This window comes from Phyllostomus hastatus, unplaced genomic scaffold (assembly GCF_019186645.2).
Source record: "Phyllostomus hastatus isolate PE091 unplaced genomic scaffold, TTU_PhHast_1.1 phas_scaffold_78, whole genome shotgun sequence".
Classification (NCBI taxonomy): Eukaryota; Metazoa; Chordata; class Mammalia; order Chiroptera; family Phyllostomidae; genus Phyllostomus; species Phyllostomus hastatus.
The window spans coordinates 86,062,793-86,081,096 of record NW_025334041.1 but is presented as its reverse complement, the minus strand read 5'-3'; the positions used below and the strand labels follow the sequence as shown (position 1 = coordinate 86,081,096).

Below are 18,304 nucleotides of genomic sequence, written 5' to 3'. Positions count from 1 at the left end.
TTAAACCAGCAACTCTGCACACGGGGACCACAGCCGAACCCCCTGTGCAACGAGTGAAGGGTTGTGAGTGGAGAGGCGAGGGAGAGGCAGAGGGGCAAACGGGTGAGTGGGTGTGTGAATAAAGAGCTGGCTCCAGCACAGGCTGCCCTCCTTCCCAACACTCGTGTCCACTCCAGCCTGATCCTTGGGTCCTCACCAAGCCCTCCCTCCCCTGGGTCTGCTCATGGCTCCCACTGTTTGAATGGGCCTCCACTACTCTCTTCCAGAACCTAACACCTTTTTCAGGGACTAGTTTGAACATTCCATTCTCCAGAAAGTCTCCCCAGCCACTCCAGAAAATTCTTATAAGCCTACTCTCTAACTTCTCTGAATTGTCGAAGTGACCCTTGCCCGGTTTCCCAAGGTGCTGACAGCTCTCTGACATCTCACCTGTGGGTCCTATGGCCCAGGCCTAATGCTCAGCTCTTGTGCCCAAACTTCCCAACACTTTCCTAGTCTGGCTGTCCCACCACACTTCCCTCCAGGGCAGTGGTTGTCAACAGGGGCGAGCTGCAGAGGGCCTGATCACCACAGACAGGGCAAGCATGTCAGCACTGCCAGGCAGGGGTGGATGTAGACCAAAAGTGCACCAGGGCATGTGATTCAATGTCCTGTGTGTGGCAGGGGACTCTGAGGAACACAGACCTCAAGGGCACCTCAGAATATTCGCCTAATTAGATAAAGGAACATCTGACCAACCCCTTGCCCGACCACTCTCCCCACCCAGCCCTGAATGCAGGGCAGACCTGGGGCTGCTCTTCTCATGGGCTCTACGGGGCGTTGACCACGCCGCTCAGACCACGAAGAGTAGGACCCAAGGACAACAGAGGCTCTCCCCGTACCACAGCAGCATCCACTTTAATGCCCCTCCGCCTATCCATCCTGCAGGTCAGTGCGGTGCAGGGAGCCGGTGCCCAGACCACAAGGGAACTTCCTCCCGCAGTCCAGGAGCCACCACACCAGGGTGGGGCGGGGGTGGGGGGGGCATGTTGGCAAGCCCTTGTAGCCACCTAGGCCAGTCCTGCCACCAGTAGCCTGTAGACCCCCACCTCACCCAGCAAGGCACAGTGGGGGGACCCTCTGGACACTCAGACCCTCGCTCCTCAGGGAGCTCCAGGGAGGGGCGGCCAGGCGGGCTGGGAGGGCCACATTGTCTGCCTGCCCCACCCAGCTCGTTAGGAACAACATGTTGCTCTAATTACACTTCGGAGGAAAAACAGTGTTTTAAATTAAGGCCTAAGGGGAGGGATGGGGGATGGGGGACCACTGGGTTTATTTTCCTGATTGCAAAACACCAGTTTTCCTTCTAGTGGATTTGGGGGTGCAGGAGAGTACCTCGTGTACATCTCAGACTGAAAGCCATACCCTGTCACCTGGTTTTGGAAAGGTGGAGGGAGGAACCTCTGGTTGGCCCCCTGAGCCCCAGTGAAAACAGACACAGAGCATCCGGTCCCTTCTACCAGGGCTTCCCCTCCTCGGGACAGGACAGAAGCAGCTGAACCAAGGGCACTACTGCAACCACACCCCCTTCAGTGGTCGGGACCACGAGCCCTGAGCCTGCCTGAGGCCCCCAGGTGGGTCTTCCTCTGCACGTGCCACATCCTAGGGACCCCTGGTTTTCAAGGAACGAGCCGCCATCCCCTCTTCTGCCACGTCTGTGTGCACGTGTGTGTGTTCTTGTGAGTGTGCACTCTCGCACACACTCAAGCATGCATATGCACACTCTCCAGTTCTCAGGAAATCTAAAATTGCAGTTTCTTTGAACTCATTCCCCTTGGCAGCACGGACGGCCTTTGTTCTCCAGACAAAAAGGAAAAGAAACGAGACAGAGGGCTCAGAAGAGGCGGGAGAAGGAGGGAGAGAGGGAGCCAGGGCCAAGGAGCAAACCAAGAAAGAGGGAAACTCGAAGGGAGAACGGGAAGAGGGGAAGGCGAGCAGGGCTCAGGAAAGGGGGGAAACAGCAGGCGACACAGAAAGGTGGGCTGGGGAGCCAGGAGGGAGGCACCTCTCCATCCATGCCACCACCCGTCTCCCAGACATCACCAAAGCCTCAATGACAGGACATGACAGTCCCTCTTCCCTGCCAAGGCCCCCGGAAAGGGACCCTCCAGACAGGCATGAAGCCCGAGGGAGAGAAAAATCTCACCCAACAAACTTGCCCCAAGTGATGACATGTCCCCAGCCCAAGGCCCTGGACCCCCACCCCCACTCCTCTGCCAATCCCTATGTCAGAAGCGAGCTCAGTGTTACCTCCCCCAGGAAGCCATCCCCACTGCCCTCGGCACAGACGGACGGCACCTCAATTCACCCACAGACACTTTGTCCCCCACACCGCCTGGGGCTGCACTGGCCCAAAGGCACTCCCCACGGGACAGAACATCTTAAACCATCCTTCAGAGTCACCTAAGCCTCCTAGCTGATCTCCTCCTGCCCTTTGCTTCCCAATCTACACCCTCGACTCAGCCAGACAACTTCCTAATCACCCATCTGCCTGCTCTGCTCCAAGAATCTAGTTCCTGGCGTGGCTCCTCACGGCCCTCCAGGATGGCCGGAGCAACCCTCTCGGGATCATGCTGGTAGCCTAGATGGGGCTGAAGGGTGCATATAAGGCGAGAGCTTAGCTAATGCAAAGAGAGAAAATTCCTACGCAGGCATCGAGCTTCCTGCAGGACCAGTGGCAGCAGCAGGACCTCCCTGCCTCCACCCAGGACCAGTGGATTCTGAAAAGCAAACAGGACCCAGGACCTTGGAGTGAGGCTTAGCATTCAAGTGCAGGAGAAATGGATGAGCTAGGGGCCCCAGGGCTGGGGTGGGGGCCCCTGGGAATGAAAGGGTCACAAGGTCATCTTCTGGGGTGGTTCTCTGGATAAGTTGTTACTCCTTTCATCATTGAGAGCCTCAGACCCTCTGACTCTGATGGCTTAGCTGGGCCCTGTGCCCCAGAGCTCCCCAGGACTGGCTCCCGCCTGACCCTGGTGACCTGCACCCTGCCTCAGCCTGTGGCTGGCCCTGCAGCGGGACACTTGGCCCTCTCTGGGGTCTGGTCCAAAAGCTATAAATTTGGATTTGCTTCCTGACAAGGAGACCACAGCCAGACCCTTGCTCTCAGAATCTGAGCCTTCACTGTTATATATTACAAATCCAGTTATTAAGGATTTTAACTTTTTTTTAATAACTCATCCCTGGGCTGGGTCTTTTTTGGAGCAGGCTGTGGGTTTTGGCCACAGAATGCTCTCAATCGAGAGAGGGCTCCATGCTGCTTCCCTGGACAGGGCTCTGCTCCTCTTTCCAAATCGGCAGTCTTTCCAACTGCAGCCAAAAGCAGGAGGCTGCCTGTCAGGCGCAATTACGGCCAGCTCGTTTGGCGGACCCCACCTCGGTCTGGGAGCAAAAGGAAGTGAGGTAAGGGGCGCGGGGCCTGCAGATCCCACATCCTGACCCTGCATTTCAAGTCCAAATTGTACTGAAAATGTCAAATGGTGTTCGCTCCCCGCCTGGGGATTCCCTGAAGGCAGGAAGTAGCTGTCCTTTGCCCAGCCTCCCATCTGAGCAGGGTTCTCAGTCCTGTCTCTCCGCCCAGGACTCTGCCCTACTCACTCACAAGGGCCCGCACACAGATGTGCTGCTCACCCCCTGTGGCACAGGACGAAATCTTGCTTCATCTGGATACAAACCCCAAACTTCTAGAATCTAGGAATCCCCAGCCCACCCCAGCCCCTAAACCATTCAGGCCCTAACCTGGTGTTAGCAAACCTTTTGTTAGCAAAATTCCAACCTTCTTCCTACAACAATGTCTGGCTAATGCCACCTCCACCAGAAAGGCTTCCTTGGCTACTCTGGCCTCCTATGAACATTTTCTTCTTGAAAACATTCCACCTGGTCCTCAGCCAGATGAGACTGAGTTTTGCTGTCCATGAGGCCTAGATGGATCTGGCCTCCAGGAGGGCAGCAAGCCTTTTGCAGCCAGAATCATTCCAGGATGCACCCCAGGCAGCCCTGGACCCACACCAAGTGCGGGGAGTGAAATTCGGATATGTCTCCGTGTGACAGATGCCCGCTGGGGAACCAGGAACCCTGATGTCTCCAGGGCACATGCTCAGAGGACAGCCCTTACCTTCCCTCTGCCTCTGCTCACCCACCCCCAACCACGGCCACGGCCGTGAGGGGCCACCTCACCTCTTCCAGGATCCGTGATGTATCCTGTACCTGGACCACATCATGGGAGGTTCCACATCCAGGAGGTGGTAAAAAGAGGAGATGAGGAAAAATAAAAGTTCACCATTAGTGACAAGGAAGACTAGGCTGGGGCAGAGATCAGCACACTAGACATCTAAGAGGAGCCAACAGAAACCACCTGCCATCCAGGCAAGCACCAGGTGCTTCTAGCCACACCCTCCACAGGGTCCCTGAGAAAGAAGGTGTGATGGACATCGATGCAGAGGGACTAGTAAGAGAGAAGGCCAAAACAAGCAGAGAGCCCAGGCATCTCTAGAAGTGACAGGAGAAAAGGCAAATGGCAAACAGGTGGTGGGAAGGTCCCAGACCTGTGCCGAGACCCCAGGAGGCACAAAGGCCTCAGGTCCTGGAGCTGCTGCTCCTATCAGAGCCTGTGAATTTGGGGAGCCAAGAAGAAACAACCAGATCCCCAGGATCTGGCAGACTGCAATCAGGAGTTTAAACTTGATAGGACAAGGAGAAAGACAAGGTTGGGTGGGGGGAGAAACAAAGGGTAGAGTGGGAAGCAGGGGTGAAGGAAGGCCTACATGGTAGGTAAGAGCTGTCTGCAAATTGTGGGCTGCCTCTTAAAGGGGAGGCATCCAAACACAGCCCGGATGGCCACTTCTCAAAGCTGCAGCTGAGTCGGGCCAAGAATAGTATTTCCTGAGGCAAATTACCCTGGGTACTACCGTGAAGGGTCTGCATTTTCTACCATGACACCCAGGAGAAGGGAGGAGAGCAGAGACAAGGGACCAAGTCCCCACCACTAGAGGAAGAAAGAAAACCAGTTACATGGGGATCGGTGAGTTGGGAGCTGTGGTCTAAATCAGAGCTTCTGAAACTCAAGTACACATCAGAATCCTCAGAGGGCTTGTAAATACGCAAGTTACTGTGCTGCCCCTCGGATTCGGCTGCAGCAGTTTGTAGTGGGATCCAAGAAGGATTTCCCGCAACATCCCAGGTGATACTGCACAGAGAACCACTGGCCAAAATGGATGGCTCTTGGCCCTAGCTGCACATTAAAATCCCCAGTAGCTTTGAAAACTACCAATGCCTGGGCTGCACCCCGAAAGACTCTTTCATTTGGTCTGGGGTGGGGACTGTTAAAGCTACCCAAGGGTTCTAACACACAACTTAGCTAAGAGCCACTGGACTGAAAGGTCATGAGGACCCTTCAGTCTGAGAGTGTGATCTCACTCTCAGGGAAGACGGGCAGAGAAGGCCTGAGCTGGGCCAGGGCCCCAGCCCCTGCCCACACCATCCCAGGGCCCCACTGAGCCCTCCTCTGCCTGAGGGCAGGAAGGCAGTGGTGGACGCCTGCTGCCCTTTCTAGCAGAGAACAGAGCTAAAAACACAGGGAGGCCAGCAAGTAGCTTGAAGAAGAAAAACTGAGAGCAAGACTTACCTCAAAACCAGGAATATGGTGGATGGCCGGCTAGAGGAAAGGAAAAGAGCTTTGCTCAGGTGCTTGTTGTTTGGGGCTCCCCTCACCCTCCTTTCTGCCCTGGCCAGGCAGAGACATCTCCAACCACAAAAGGACACTCAGGGAACATGTCAGTGATCAGACAGTCTAGTGGTCTGCAGACACTCTTCCTCAGAGACCCAGGGTCCCCCCAGAGCTGCCTGGCAGTTGGTGGGAGGGTGCAAGGAGAAGCCTGGCTGACCACATGCTATGTCCCCCTCCAGAACTTCCCCTGGGGCAGCCCCACTCCTATCTGGCTTACGCACCGGGGCTCAATCACAGTAAGAGCAAGTTTGATGATATAGTTCTAACCAAACCCACTATTTTATACCAGGGTCACACAACTAGGCTGTGGCTCAGCCAGCGCTGGGGCAGAGGTCCTGCCCTTGCCTTGGAGTTCCACATTGCACCCTCATCACTATTAAGCCCCTGCTCCCCGAGCAGACCCTCCTCCCAGAAACAACCTCGAAAGAGGGCCTGGGAAAAATGCATCCAAAGACCAGGGGACTCAGACATTCCAACACAGTCCAGATTCTAGCATTCAGCCCCCAAATTAGACCATGTGCTGACTTGGGGTTCAGAAAAGATGGCTGAAGCCAATCTGAGCAGGAGGCCTGACTTCATGCCGTGCTCCCCGTTGAGTGTAGGTCCCTGGTCGGGGAAGAGGACGTATGGGCAGCCCCCTGCCCTCCATCGGGCGGTCCCTGTGTATTCCCCCTGGTACTCCCTGCCTCCTGGATCTGGACGTGGCCAAGCCTCACCTTTTCCCTCTGGATGAGCTCAAAAGAGGCCAGCAGTTCACCTGCTGGTTGGCTTCCCCTAGTCAGGGGGAACCAGGATAGCCGGGGCATCCGGTCCAGACTCGGCAGACAGATGCAGCGTCCCATAAACTCATCTGCACCCTGGACAGGGAGTGGAGAAAGAAGAGTCAGCACCCCCCAGCCCAGCGTTCCAGCAGCCTCAGAGAGATCACCAGACTCACACCCAGCCTTCTGAACTCCAAAGGGCAGCCCCTGGTGCTGAATGGCACACTCTGCCCCCACAAAAGGATTCAAGAACGACAGTTGGGGCCCTAGTCACTGCTGCTAGATTCGAACTCCCATCCTCTGTCTGTCCAACTAGCATTGGCCTTGTTTTACTATAATCAAGATCTGAGCCCATTAGACACAGAGTGACAGGTCCTAGTATTTCTCTAATGGCCTCACAGAACAGGCATTTGACATTTCCAAGGACTTTTCTTCTGTTCATTTCACCTTTAAATTCTACCACCTTCCAAATAGGACAACTGCAATCACACGATCACACTCATCAAATTATAAGTCTTGCTAAAATGATGTTTCATCTTGTTATTCCTCTCTCAGGCACCTTCCAACGCTCCCTACTGCCTAGAGGGATGCCTAGACTCCAACCCTTCTCCTGGGATGGAAGGTGCCCTCACCTCTCCTGCCTTGCCTCCTTCCCTCCCCACACATTCTCTGCTCCAGCCTGCTGGTCTCTGTTGGCCTCCCACCCCTGGCCTTTGCACGGGCCATTTCCAGCCATACTGCCCTCTACCCTTCTTAGCTATAACTCAGAGCCCTGACCAAGGTAGGCCTCTGGCATGGCCCTCTGTGACCTTGCTGGCCTGTGGGTTCTGGCCTCATGGTTAGCTTTCTCCAGGGCAGGGGCAGAAGATAGAATGTGGGTCTCAGCCAGCTGTTGCTGCAGCCCTCATACCGCCTGGCAATTTATTCAAGACTCTCATATGGAGAAGTCCAGAACAGGTCTGAGAGGTATCACCCCTGCAGTCACCTCACTGCTGGGGACATTGAAAAGAGCCATTGTGGAATAGCCACCAGGTGCTGCTTAAATGCCCACATCAGCAAGTGACAGTCTAGCACCAACCACTCAGAGCAGACACCAGCCACCGCACTGGGAGGGCTCCTGAGGGCCCCTCTGGGCCAGGTGTCATCCCGTTGGTGGGTCATGGAGAGGCTGGGGGAAGGGGAGTCCTTGCAGAGCTCAGGCAGCCAGGACAGCAGGAGCTCAGGGCAATGGGTACTTGCCAGCAACATGGACTTGTTTGGCTGTGTTAACAATGAGCACAGCCTCTGCTCTCCCCCAGGCCCTCAAAGCCCCACCCATCCAGAAGAGGCCATGGTTTGCACAGCTCCTTCGACTTAGTCCCTTGGTCCTCCTGGCCCTCCTGCCACCCTCCTCTTCCTGCCACAAAGGCACCAGACCCTGTGCTCTTCCCCAGATGCTCCCAAGTAGACTCCAGTTGCTCACTGCCTCCCAGAGAGCCAGCTTTTGCTTCCACGGGGAGAGCTGTCAGGTCAGCCTCCCTAGCCCAGGCCTGTATTGCCCACTGCCAGCTGGCCCCCACCATCTGCAGGACAACCTCAACAGCTTCACCTTCCCCAACCCCCTTCCTCTCACCCTCCCAGGGCACCTGACATCCAGTCATGGCAACTCTTTCTGGAAACATCTTCCAGACCCTGCCTCCTCTCCGTTCATCACAGTGCAGCCCCCAACTCAAAAGGTGACCTCTTTGCCACATGCCCCACCAGCTGACCCAGTCTCTCTCTTTTCTCTTCTTTTTAAAACATTACTCTGACCTTGTCACTTCCCTGCTCCCCTGGTCTCATTCTCTTTCTCCTCCTTCCCCACCTGCCTTCCTCTGTCTCCTGGTCCCCCACTTGCCCCCAGACTATGCTGGAATGTCCTTCTACCTCCTCCCAGTGCCCAGTCCCACGTTCTTTCCAGGGTCTACATCTTCTGTATCTTCTGCACCACCTTCCTGCACACTCCAGCCCAAGGTGAGCTGTCCCTCCCAGAAACCTTCTAGAGCTGCACCATCTAATACTACAGCCACTAACCACCCACTGCTTTTAAATTTAAAGCTTAACTAATTACAACTAAATAAAATTCAAAATTCAGTTTCTCACTTGCATTAGCCATATTCCAACTGCTCAAGAGCCACGTGTGACTAGTGGCTCCCAAAGCATTTCCATCAGCAAAGGACACTCCGTGGGACAGCTCTGTTAAAAGGACCCTGGCTATGCCTCAGAGCCAGCTGGCACTCAGGGACCCACTGTCTCCCGGGAGGATTCTCTGTCTGTGGGTGAGTCTCAGTTCCCATCTACACTGGGAAACTAGAGTGGGGCCACCCAGCCCAGCACACAAGTGCTTAATAAATGTCAACACAGCTCTCTGATGAGAAGGGACTGGCCCGTGATCATATAAGCAAGTTAGAGGCAGAGAAAACCCAGGCTCTTGACTCACAGCCAATGGCCCGTTCCAGATCTGTCCCCTCTCTCTGCCGCGGGTACCGCACATGTGCTAGCAATCCATTTTTAATCACCCTAAAATAGTTTTAACCACTCTGTAGTCTGTGAGTTCAGCCATCAGTCCCAGCCCTAAGGCACACCCATCTGGTTGGGGATCTGTCCCTCACAGCAGCATCTGTCCCTGGGCCCCTGGAGGAAGCGGACAGTGAGGGGATAAAGGAGGAAGGCGGGCAGACTCACATAGGTGTCGTGGTCATAAAGCTCCACCACAATACTGGGTGGCTGCTCAGCGATGCTGGCCAGCTCGCCAAAGATCTCAATCTCATAGAAGATCAGCGTCTGGTCCCAGGTGGGGTTCAAGGTGTTCTTCACCACAACTGTTTTCTGGCTCTGGTGCAGGAAGGAGACGATTGCATAGGGATCTGTGTGGGCCGGGCACAGGGGATGGAGACAGGACACAGCACAGACCGTGAGAGTTGCCTGCTCAGGAGTCACTCAGGCCACAGAGCTAGAGCAGAGCTGTGGCTGACACTCTGGTGCAACAACCTCAGGCAGGAGTCCATCTCCCCAGGGCTCTCCCTGCCTTTCCTGAGCATCAGACTGGCGAGCCACAACAGGGGAATGGAGCCTGGATCCAGGCAGGGAGACACAGAAATCCAGAGACCTTCCCCTTCTGGGCTCCTTTTTTGGCTAGCCTCCAGGGGTCAAGGTGCAGGAAGAAGAAGCAAGTCCTTGGATGGCTCATTCATTGATTCATTCATTCATCCAACAAGCATTTATTGAGTGCCTTCTGCATGCCAGGCTAGGGGCCGAGAATATAATTGGAGCAAAACCATAATCCATACAAGCAAACATAAAATGACAATTTTGATCAGTGCTTTGAAGACTAGATATAAGATGCAGTAGAGTACATGAGGGGAAAACTTCTTTGAGGAAAGGAGAGTGGAACAGAGATGTTGGTGCCATCAGCGTGGTGTACCTAGGGCTGCATTTCAGCAAATTCACTCTGGCTGCCACCCGGAGAACAGACTGGAGGAGACAGAGCAAGTGCAGGGAGACCGAGTATGAGGCTACTGGAAGAGTCCAGGCAGAGGTGGTAGGAGCTTAGATAAACAGCACGTGGACCCAAGGGCTGTTCAGTGGCTGGTGTGAGAGGAGCCCTAAGGCCCCTGAGGCTCTTACTGTCCCCAAGCTCCTTTCCAGCATGCCAGCCCCAGCCACACTTGTCTAGGTCTAGGTCTAGGACTAGTACGAGACCTGAGAATTTGCATTTCTAACAATTTCCCAGGTGGCACCAATCTGCCTTCCAGGGCCACACTCTGGAAACTAATGCAAGAGAAGGACCCATAGGACTGAGTGCACGTGATTTAGGAAAGGAGCAGAGGGCTTGTAGAAGGGGCTCCTCCCACTTCCCCCATTATGGTGTCAGCCAGGAGAAAGGGTCCAGCTTGCTGCCAATTTATTGGACTCAAAATGCCAAATGCTGAGGGCATGTGACATGGAAAGCCTAAGGATGCAGGAGGCTGGCAGCAGGGTGCTAGGTAGACGTCTGGGAGGGCGGAGCCCAAACGCTCCAACATGCGCCCCACCCTTCGCACCTGCTCTGTCCTACAATATCTTGCATCCTCTGAGCCTCACAGTCCAACCCCAGTGATGTCTCTAACTACCTGCCTGTGGCCTCAAAAGGGTGCTGGGATGTCCAGCTACAATCCTGGGGCTGGCACAGGAAGGTAGAATTTCCCCACAAATGGGAGGTAAGTAGGGCAAGCTCCTTGGCCTTAGGGAAGACAAGTGGCACACCATGGTCCCTGCACAGGAGGCAGCAGATAGCGGCCAGAGGAAAGGTGGGAGGGCTGAGGTGGGCAACAGGAGGACTCTCACCAGATGATGGGTGCAGCAGGGTCTAAGATTCTGACTGTCACCTAAGGGGCCAGTTTTAAGAGAGGAAAGGGTCTGAGTTAGGAGGCTGAACCTGGGGGCTAAACAACACTGGGTTCAGCTAACACCCAGCAGCCACCAGCCTGGGCGGGCTTGTTAGCTACAGGCACAAAAGCACACTGGGGTCAATCCTGGAGGACTTCCTGCAGGAAATTGGTTTGGAACCTGATTCTAGGGGTAGAAGAGAGCAATGGAAGGCTCTTGGCAGGGGAAGGGGCAGGGAAGAAATGCCACCACATCTCACCACCCAACTTGGTAGGAGCCTTCCTGGCATGGGGCTCCCCCTTCCATGCACCAGCCTGGCAGGGCTGGCCCAAGCCCTTCCCTTCCTGTCCCTGGCAGGGCGCAGCGGCGTCTGTGCATTTAATGAAACCGTCTGGCTGTGATACCATCAGCTCCAAGCTCGGCAGAGAACCTCTCCCTGGTTCCAGTAAAGGAAAGAGGGAGCGTTCCGATAAATAAAACCATATTAGAGAGCCGGCGAAAAAGCCCCTTTTGTTCCCACCCCCTGTGCTTCCCAACGCTTTATTTTTATAAGCGTGCGAGGCCCAGACCGACCACGTTTACACAAAGATCACAATTGCACATTGTAGCGGCTGTGCACACTGTATTGGTGTTGGCAGCACCCCCCACGCTGGCCCCTGAGCAGGCCGACTCCTTCCAGCAGCCCCATCAGCGCAGGCAATGAGCTCAGCGCTGGGGGACAGGGAGGGGGTGGCTTTCAAACAAAAATCACCCAGACCCACACACGCACCCCGCCCGCCCATGGGAGGAAAAAACACACAACAAAGGCATTGTAAAGAGCAGGCCTGGAGGCCTGGGGCCTCAGACACTGGGCTACTGTGTGCTGGGGCCTGGCCTCTCCCCCCACAGGGGCCAGCCCCTCCAAAAAAAAGAAACGAGTGGGGGTGGGTGTTGCTGAAGCAAGGTGGTCAGATGAAGGAAAGCCAGACAGACACACAGACACATCCCTCTTCTAGAAAGCCAAGATCAGGGAGAAGCAGATCCCAAGGAGGGGTGAAAGGAAGGTGAAGGGCTATCTCCTCCCTGTCCACCCCAGCCCAACACTCCCTGCAGGGACAGCGCACCACAGGACAGGGCCATCCTGCCAAGCCGTAGGGAGCACCACCAAAGTTGAGGTGAAATGCCGCTGGATCAGAGCCCCCTAAGCTGCCCCGGGAAGCTCTGGCCACGAATGCAGATGGTTTGACCCAACTGCATCCCCACGAGAGGCCTTAGCAGGTGATTCTTTTGCTGGACCCGGAGTCCCAGCGCCCCAGCTCTGCTGCTCAGACCTTCCTGGAGTCCGGGGAGGACACTTCTGCATTCACCATACACGAAGCTTTCCTCATGGGCCCCCACGAACCAGGTCAGACCACCGGAACAGGGCACAGGGCAGGCAGCACCATCCCACTGGTTGGAAGAGGGAGCTGTGCCCCAGGAAGACAAAGTCCCATGCTCATGCGTGGCCAGGACTAGCCACCATGACTCCTAGCCGAGTGCTCCTCCGCCATGTTCATAGGAAAGGGGTCCCTAGGAGGGAGTGGACTATATCCCGAGTAAGTGACTACAAATGAAAGCTGTAATGACAGTACCATCTTTGCTATAAAGTTAAGAAAAATTGTTTAGATTTACAAAACCCAGTGTTGGCAAATACTTGATGAACTAGGTATACTCTCCTTTAGTGCTGGACGCAATTCAGCAACTCTTCAGGAAAGCAATTGGGCACTATGCCCAGGAAAACATAAAACTGTTTATACCCTATTTCCCATATTCCTGGGAATCATCCAAATTAACCAAAAACCTATATGTACAAAGATGCTCACTCTGGCGTTAGTTGTCATCCATCATTCATTCAGGATACAATCACCGACTAACGAGCATGAGGTAGGTAAGCTTGGCGCTAGGAACATGGAGCGGAATGAGTCTCCGTCCAGCCCTTAAGGTCATGCCTACCGGTCGGAGGCGGTAACCAGGCAACAGTCACAGTCCAAGGTAAGGTTTGCCTTAAGAGTGGAGTGCATCAGGTGCAAGAGTGACAGGGGCGCCCAGTGTAGCCAGGTGGCACCAAGTCAGTCTTCCCAAAGGGGGTCTCCTACCCCGCATCTCAGGAATGTGGAAGTTACCAAGGTAGACCAGGGAAAAGCAGCTGCCTAGGCCCTACCACAGATGAGCAAAGGCACCAAAGCACAGGGATGCTTGGGAGACAGCCAGGCATGGGTCTGGCTGAGGGAGGGAAAGAGCACCGGGCCATGGGGACAGAGAGAGGAGGAGGCAGGCAGATCACAAGCGGTCCTGGATTCATGCTGAGCACCTTGAACTGGACCCTGTGTAGATCAGTGCTTCCCAAGGTGTGCTAATGAGCGCTTAAACAATCCAATGGGCCCCTTTTTCTGCAGCCAGCTCAGAGCCCCTCCGTGCCACTGTGTATTATAAATCTCTCAATGGGCGGTGTTTCTCAGTCTCTTTTGCTCAGGAACCCTTTTTAAGTGGAACATTTCACAAGCCTCCAATGCACTTTGGAAAACAGCTCCTTAAGCTCAACCAGAAAATCCCCGCAACCAGAACCAGCCTTAACAGAAAGCTGTGTTTCCAATGAGCAGTCCCCACCTGCAGTACAGACATGGGAAGCCCAGAAGCAAAAATGCCCCAGCCCCACCCAGGAAAGAGTGTGGATCTGGGAAACACTAAAGTGCTGGTCCCCAGAGAAGTAACCTCAGCTGTGGGCAGCCACAGTTCATCAACCCTCGCTCCAGTCTGGCCCAGCAGCAGCCCCCCAGGACCACCCAGCTGGCACAGCTTTGACCTTCCCAGGAACCATGAGGCCAACAAAGTGAGCACAGGACCTTCTGTTTCCTTGACAGATACCCCACCCCCTTGGCAACTGGTCCACTCACCATCTCTCATTCCCTTGGTTAGCCAGGTCAGGCTCCCGAGCCCACTGACCTGTGGGACTCTCAAAGACAAGCCTCTGGGTCCCTCACACCAAGGGCCATTCTCTGGAGTGTAGTGACCTCAAAACAGAGCTGCCCAAGGGTTGTGCATCTTGGTGGCAGTTCCATAAGCAGAGCTTATGGCTGCTTCAAACCACAGCAATGCTGGTGTCCAGCTGGGGCAGGGGCAAAGGAGACGGCCACCTCTCCAGCTCCCTTTGAGAAATAACATCCCACCATGAAGAGCAACTTCAGGGAAGTGACTCCGCCCATGAGGTATGGGGTTGAGGTCATGAGGCCTCTAAGTCCTCTCAAGTCATATCTTTTCCACTCAAGGGAAGTCCAGTGCCTTCTCCAGATGCTTACCAAGCAGTGGCAACCCCAGCCCTGTATCAGAGAAAAGTCGTTTGAATGAAACATCATCCTACATTTCTTATGCCTGGTCACTACACAGGCCACACACCATAACCACATGCCACACGTGCCCCTCCAGTGGTCCAGAGACTTGTGCTGGACACACACTCAAACCCCACCCAAGTGACATCCTCAGGCAGCCTGGACCACAGTATCTCCACAAGTCTCCCTTTCCCAGCTGATGTTTCAGCAAATGTTTCCTGGACAATTCCTATGTGTTCCCCCAAACTCTGGGCAGGCAGAAGGCAGCAGACACAGCCGGGTCTCCAGGCATCCTCAAGGCCTACATACAGGGGACAGACAGGGAGCACAGCTTGGGGCCACTGCAGCCAGCCCCTGTGGGGCAAGGCCCAGAACGCCACTGGTCAGGGCTTCCAGAGGAAAGGACTCTCTGCCCCGGACCCCCAGTGGGCCGGCCGGACCATGGGACGAGCCACAGACTCTGTGCTGGACCCTCCCCTGGCCCCAGACATTCTGGATTCACACAGGAGTTTCCTCTGAGAAACGCCAGCCGGCGGCCATACACAGCCTCCGGCCGCCAGCCACCCCAGGGTCAGTTCCAGGGGAGAAATTGCTTTGGTTTAGAGTTTGGGAGTGAAAATAAACACTCTGGGTTTTATAGGTTCACCCGTGTTGGCTGCTGCTTTCCTTGCCAGCAGCTGCTCAATCAGGCCTTTCATTCAGAAGCCAGTGGCCTCTGAGGAAGCCCGGGGCAGTGCCCTCGAAGCTCAAGGGATGTTTATTTGGGGGAGGGGGTGGGGCCAGGACGGAAAGTGTGACGTCGCTGTAGGCCAGCATGGGGCTGACGCAGGCCTGCAGTCACTAGAGGGGCACACTGACGCCCAGCACGGGTTCCTGCGAGGAGTTCTCTCCCTGCGGGGTCGCCCCAACCTGGTCCACAGAGCACTGGGCCTCCCACCTGAGCCCCACCTCACCACCGCCCCACACAACTGGCCACCTGCACCCCCACCTCTCCCGCCTTCTCCAAATGAAGAGGAAACAAGGTTGGGAATTAGTTGACTTTTTTTTTTCTCAAGGTACATTCTAAGTATCAGAAAGCCTCCTGGCAAAGGTTCCCAAAGAGTTGCAGCTGCCTGCCCCTGGCCTGCCAACGCTCGCCTGCTGGTTCTGAGTACACTTTGCAGAGGGCACTCTCAGGACCCTGGACCCAAAGCACAGAGAAGAGATAGTTCTGTGTACCCACGCCTGGCTGCACAGGGCTGGAGAACAGGTCCCTGAGACGGGGTGGGTGGGGGGCAGGGAATGCAGGGAAGCACAGCTGCTGGGAAGAAAGAACCAGAGAAGTCCCCCTGCCCCCCACAACCCTGCACAGTGGGGAGGGGGCTGGCCTATGGCTATGAGCTGAGGAGTCATTCTGTGAACAGATCAATCTCAAGCAGAACTCAGTTCTACTCAAGCACTTGAAGGATGATATGTCACCTGTCAAGTATTTTGACTCAAGCAATTGAATTGAGCTGTCTGTCTCAGCTTCTGTACCTATGAAACAAGGATGTTAAATACCTACTTCACAGGAGACCCCTTATCAGGGGTGCATGAAATAATGTCAGTAACACACCAGGGCTCCCAGTGAGTGGTTCAGTGAAGTGTTCATTCTTGAGACATCCAGTGCTGCAGGTTCAAGGGTAAGACAAGACCCCTTCCCGGAGGAGCTCACAGTTGCAGTGGGCGGTATGTGGCAGAGGTAGGTGGTAACTGATGTGTGTCGTGGGTCAGGGCTCTGAGAGAGGTGCCGGTGAAATGCTGGCCAAGTGCTGACAGCCAGCTCAGCTCAGGGAAGAGTCAGGGGCATCTGGGCTGGGTTTTGAAGAATGAATAGGAGTTCACAGTGTTAAAAATAGAGAGAGGCCCTGGCTGGCATAGCTCAGTGGATTGAGCGTGGGCTACGAACCCAAGTGTCACAGGTTTGATTCCCAGTCAGGGCACATGCCTGGGTTGCAGGCCACAGCCCCCAGCAACTGCACATTGATGTTTCTCTCTCTCTCTCTTTCTCCCTCCCTTCCCTCTCTAAAAATAAATAAATAAATAAAATCTTTAAAAAACAGAGAGAGAATGCATTCTAGGCAAAGAGAACACTGGTACAAAAGCAAAAAATATGGTAAATGTTGACAAAAGCAGGTGGGGCCAGAGCTAACGGATAGAGGGAATCGGGACAAACAGAACTGGCAGTGCACACGGGGTCAGATCACACAAGAGTCATCTGCCAGGCTGAAGAGTCAAGGATTTGCGCATCAGTGTCTACATTTGAAATCAGGGGGTGATACGACCAGATCTCAGGGGCAATGCAGAGGGAAGCAGGGAGGTCAGGAGATGACCACAGTATCCAGATACAAAGGGGTAGGGTCCATTCTCAGGGACAGCAAGAGAGTTTCAGCAGCCAAAATCAACAGGACTGGGTGACTGACTGCTGGTTCCCAGCCTGACGGGTAACAGTGTGTGCCAATGGGACACCCCGACCAAGGCTGGACACGCAGAGGAGGCCTGGACTGGGGCGGGGCGGGGAGCGGGCTGTCATAAGAAGTTCAGTTTGGACGGATGAACTGAGGTGTCTCTGAGGCATCCAGGGGGACATACCTAAGATGTGGCTGGACAAGACCTAGAAACTTCCCTAACGTGAGTGGTCACTGAAGTGGGGGAGCAGAGGAAGGGGGCCCCAGTGCCCAGAGAAGAGGACTCAGACCGAATGTTGGGAATATCGGGCTCAGAGGGCAGTGAGCACCCGGGTAGGAGCAGATAGAGTATAAGGAGGCTGCAAGCAACCCCGGAGAGAGGGCACTCTGGGGCCAAGGCCAGAGGGGCTCTCAGGAGGGGATGGTCAGTAAAGCCAAACCCTGCAGGGGGGTCAAGCAAGCCACCTGACAACTAGGAAGCCATAGTGACCCTGGCAAAGGAGCCACCTCACAAACAGCAAACACAGCCCCTCACCAGCAGGAAAAGCCCCGCGCTCTATTCCCTGGGGTCCAAAGGCCCAATGGCTCAGTTCCCAGCTCTCAGTCCCTGGTCCCTGGCTTTCCTCCCTTCTGCCACCTACCAGAAAAAGAGTCCTTGTCCATCGCAGGCAGGTCCCGGGCCTGGTACACGTAGCAGCGTAGATGGTAGCGGTTCCCATCTGCACCGGGGAAGAAACAGAGATGCCAAGTGAGGGGCTGGAGGTGGTGAAGAGCTGGAGGAAAGGGTGGAATATGTCCCTAGGAAGGGCAGCAGACAGAAGGGCTAAATGACAGAAATGACACGTCACACTCTGCAGAAGTGGGCCACTCACAGAGTCAGCACAGACCGCATCTCAAAGGTGGACACCTGAGCGATATGTCCTTGGGCCTTGCAAGACTTGGGGAGAAGGGACCGATGAAGAGGAGAATGGGGAGAAGACAAATGGGTGATGGGATAAGCCAGAATGCACAAGACCTGGAATGCCCGATTTGAAGCTTCCAGTTGACACACACACCATACATAAACGGCACACACCGCCAGGCTCACAGACCCAGTTCTCCACAGCGCCCCATACGCAGCTGACCACAGCCCTGAACAAGCAGAGGCGTAAGGCCACACACCCACCCACGACCCCCTTGAAGCATCACTTACAGTCGAAGATGCAGGAAATCGTGGGTCTGTTCACGCCAAAGCTCAAGGTGGAGACGGACACAGAATCCTCACTCCTGTCATCCACCACACCACCCTGGAGACACAGAGCTGGTCACAACAGAGTCTGACCCCAAGCCTGAAGGCGACAGGGAGACTGACTCAGACAGTCCAGTCTCCGGGTCAGGAGATCCCTAGACAATGCTCCTCAGCTGCAGAGAGCTTGGCCACCAGCCTCTGACTTCACTCTAGGGTAGCTCATCCTCTCCTATGGACCACATACTCCAAAGTCAAGTCCACAGAGAAATTGTTTCCCTCTCTTACAGAAACCAGACAAGCCAGAAGGGAGGTTTGAGTTGCTCCAGTCCAAGAGGTTGGAGTTTGACAGGAGGAAGGACTGTAAGAGGACCTGCGGAGAAAGCCCAGTGGTAGCC

General features: G+C 55.0%; 1 protein-coding gene across 18 annotated transcripts in view; it reads right to left on the bottom strand.

The window, feature by feature from the left end:
• The window catches only part of DYSF (dysferlin), a 201,284-nt gene that overhangs the window by 66,793 nt on the left and 116,187 nt on the right, over window positions 1-18,304 (bottom strand). For all 18 annotated transcript variants that reach the window (XM_045828610.1, XM_045828607.1, XM_045828615.1 and 15 more), the window contains 6 exons: window positions 17,874-17,967; window positions 17,323-17,400; window positions 9,229-9,410; window positions 6,481-6,621; window positions 5,663-5,692; window positions 4,216-4,245 (listed from right to left, as the gene is read on the bottom strand). In XM_045828610.1, coding sequence (XP_045684566.1) covers window positions 4,216-4,245; window positions 5,663-5,692; window positions 6,481-6,621; window positions 9,229-9,410; window positions 17,323-17,400; window positions 17,874-17,967 — 555 coding nt within the window. The remainder of the gene's footprint in view (window positions 1-4,215; window positions 4,246-5,662; window positions 5,693-6,480; window positions 6,622-9,228; window positions 9,411-17,322; window positions 17,401-17,873; window positions 17,968-18,304) is intronic.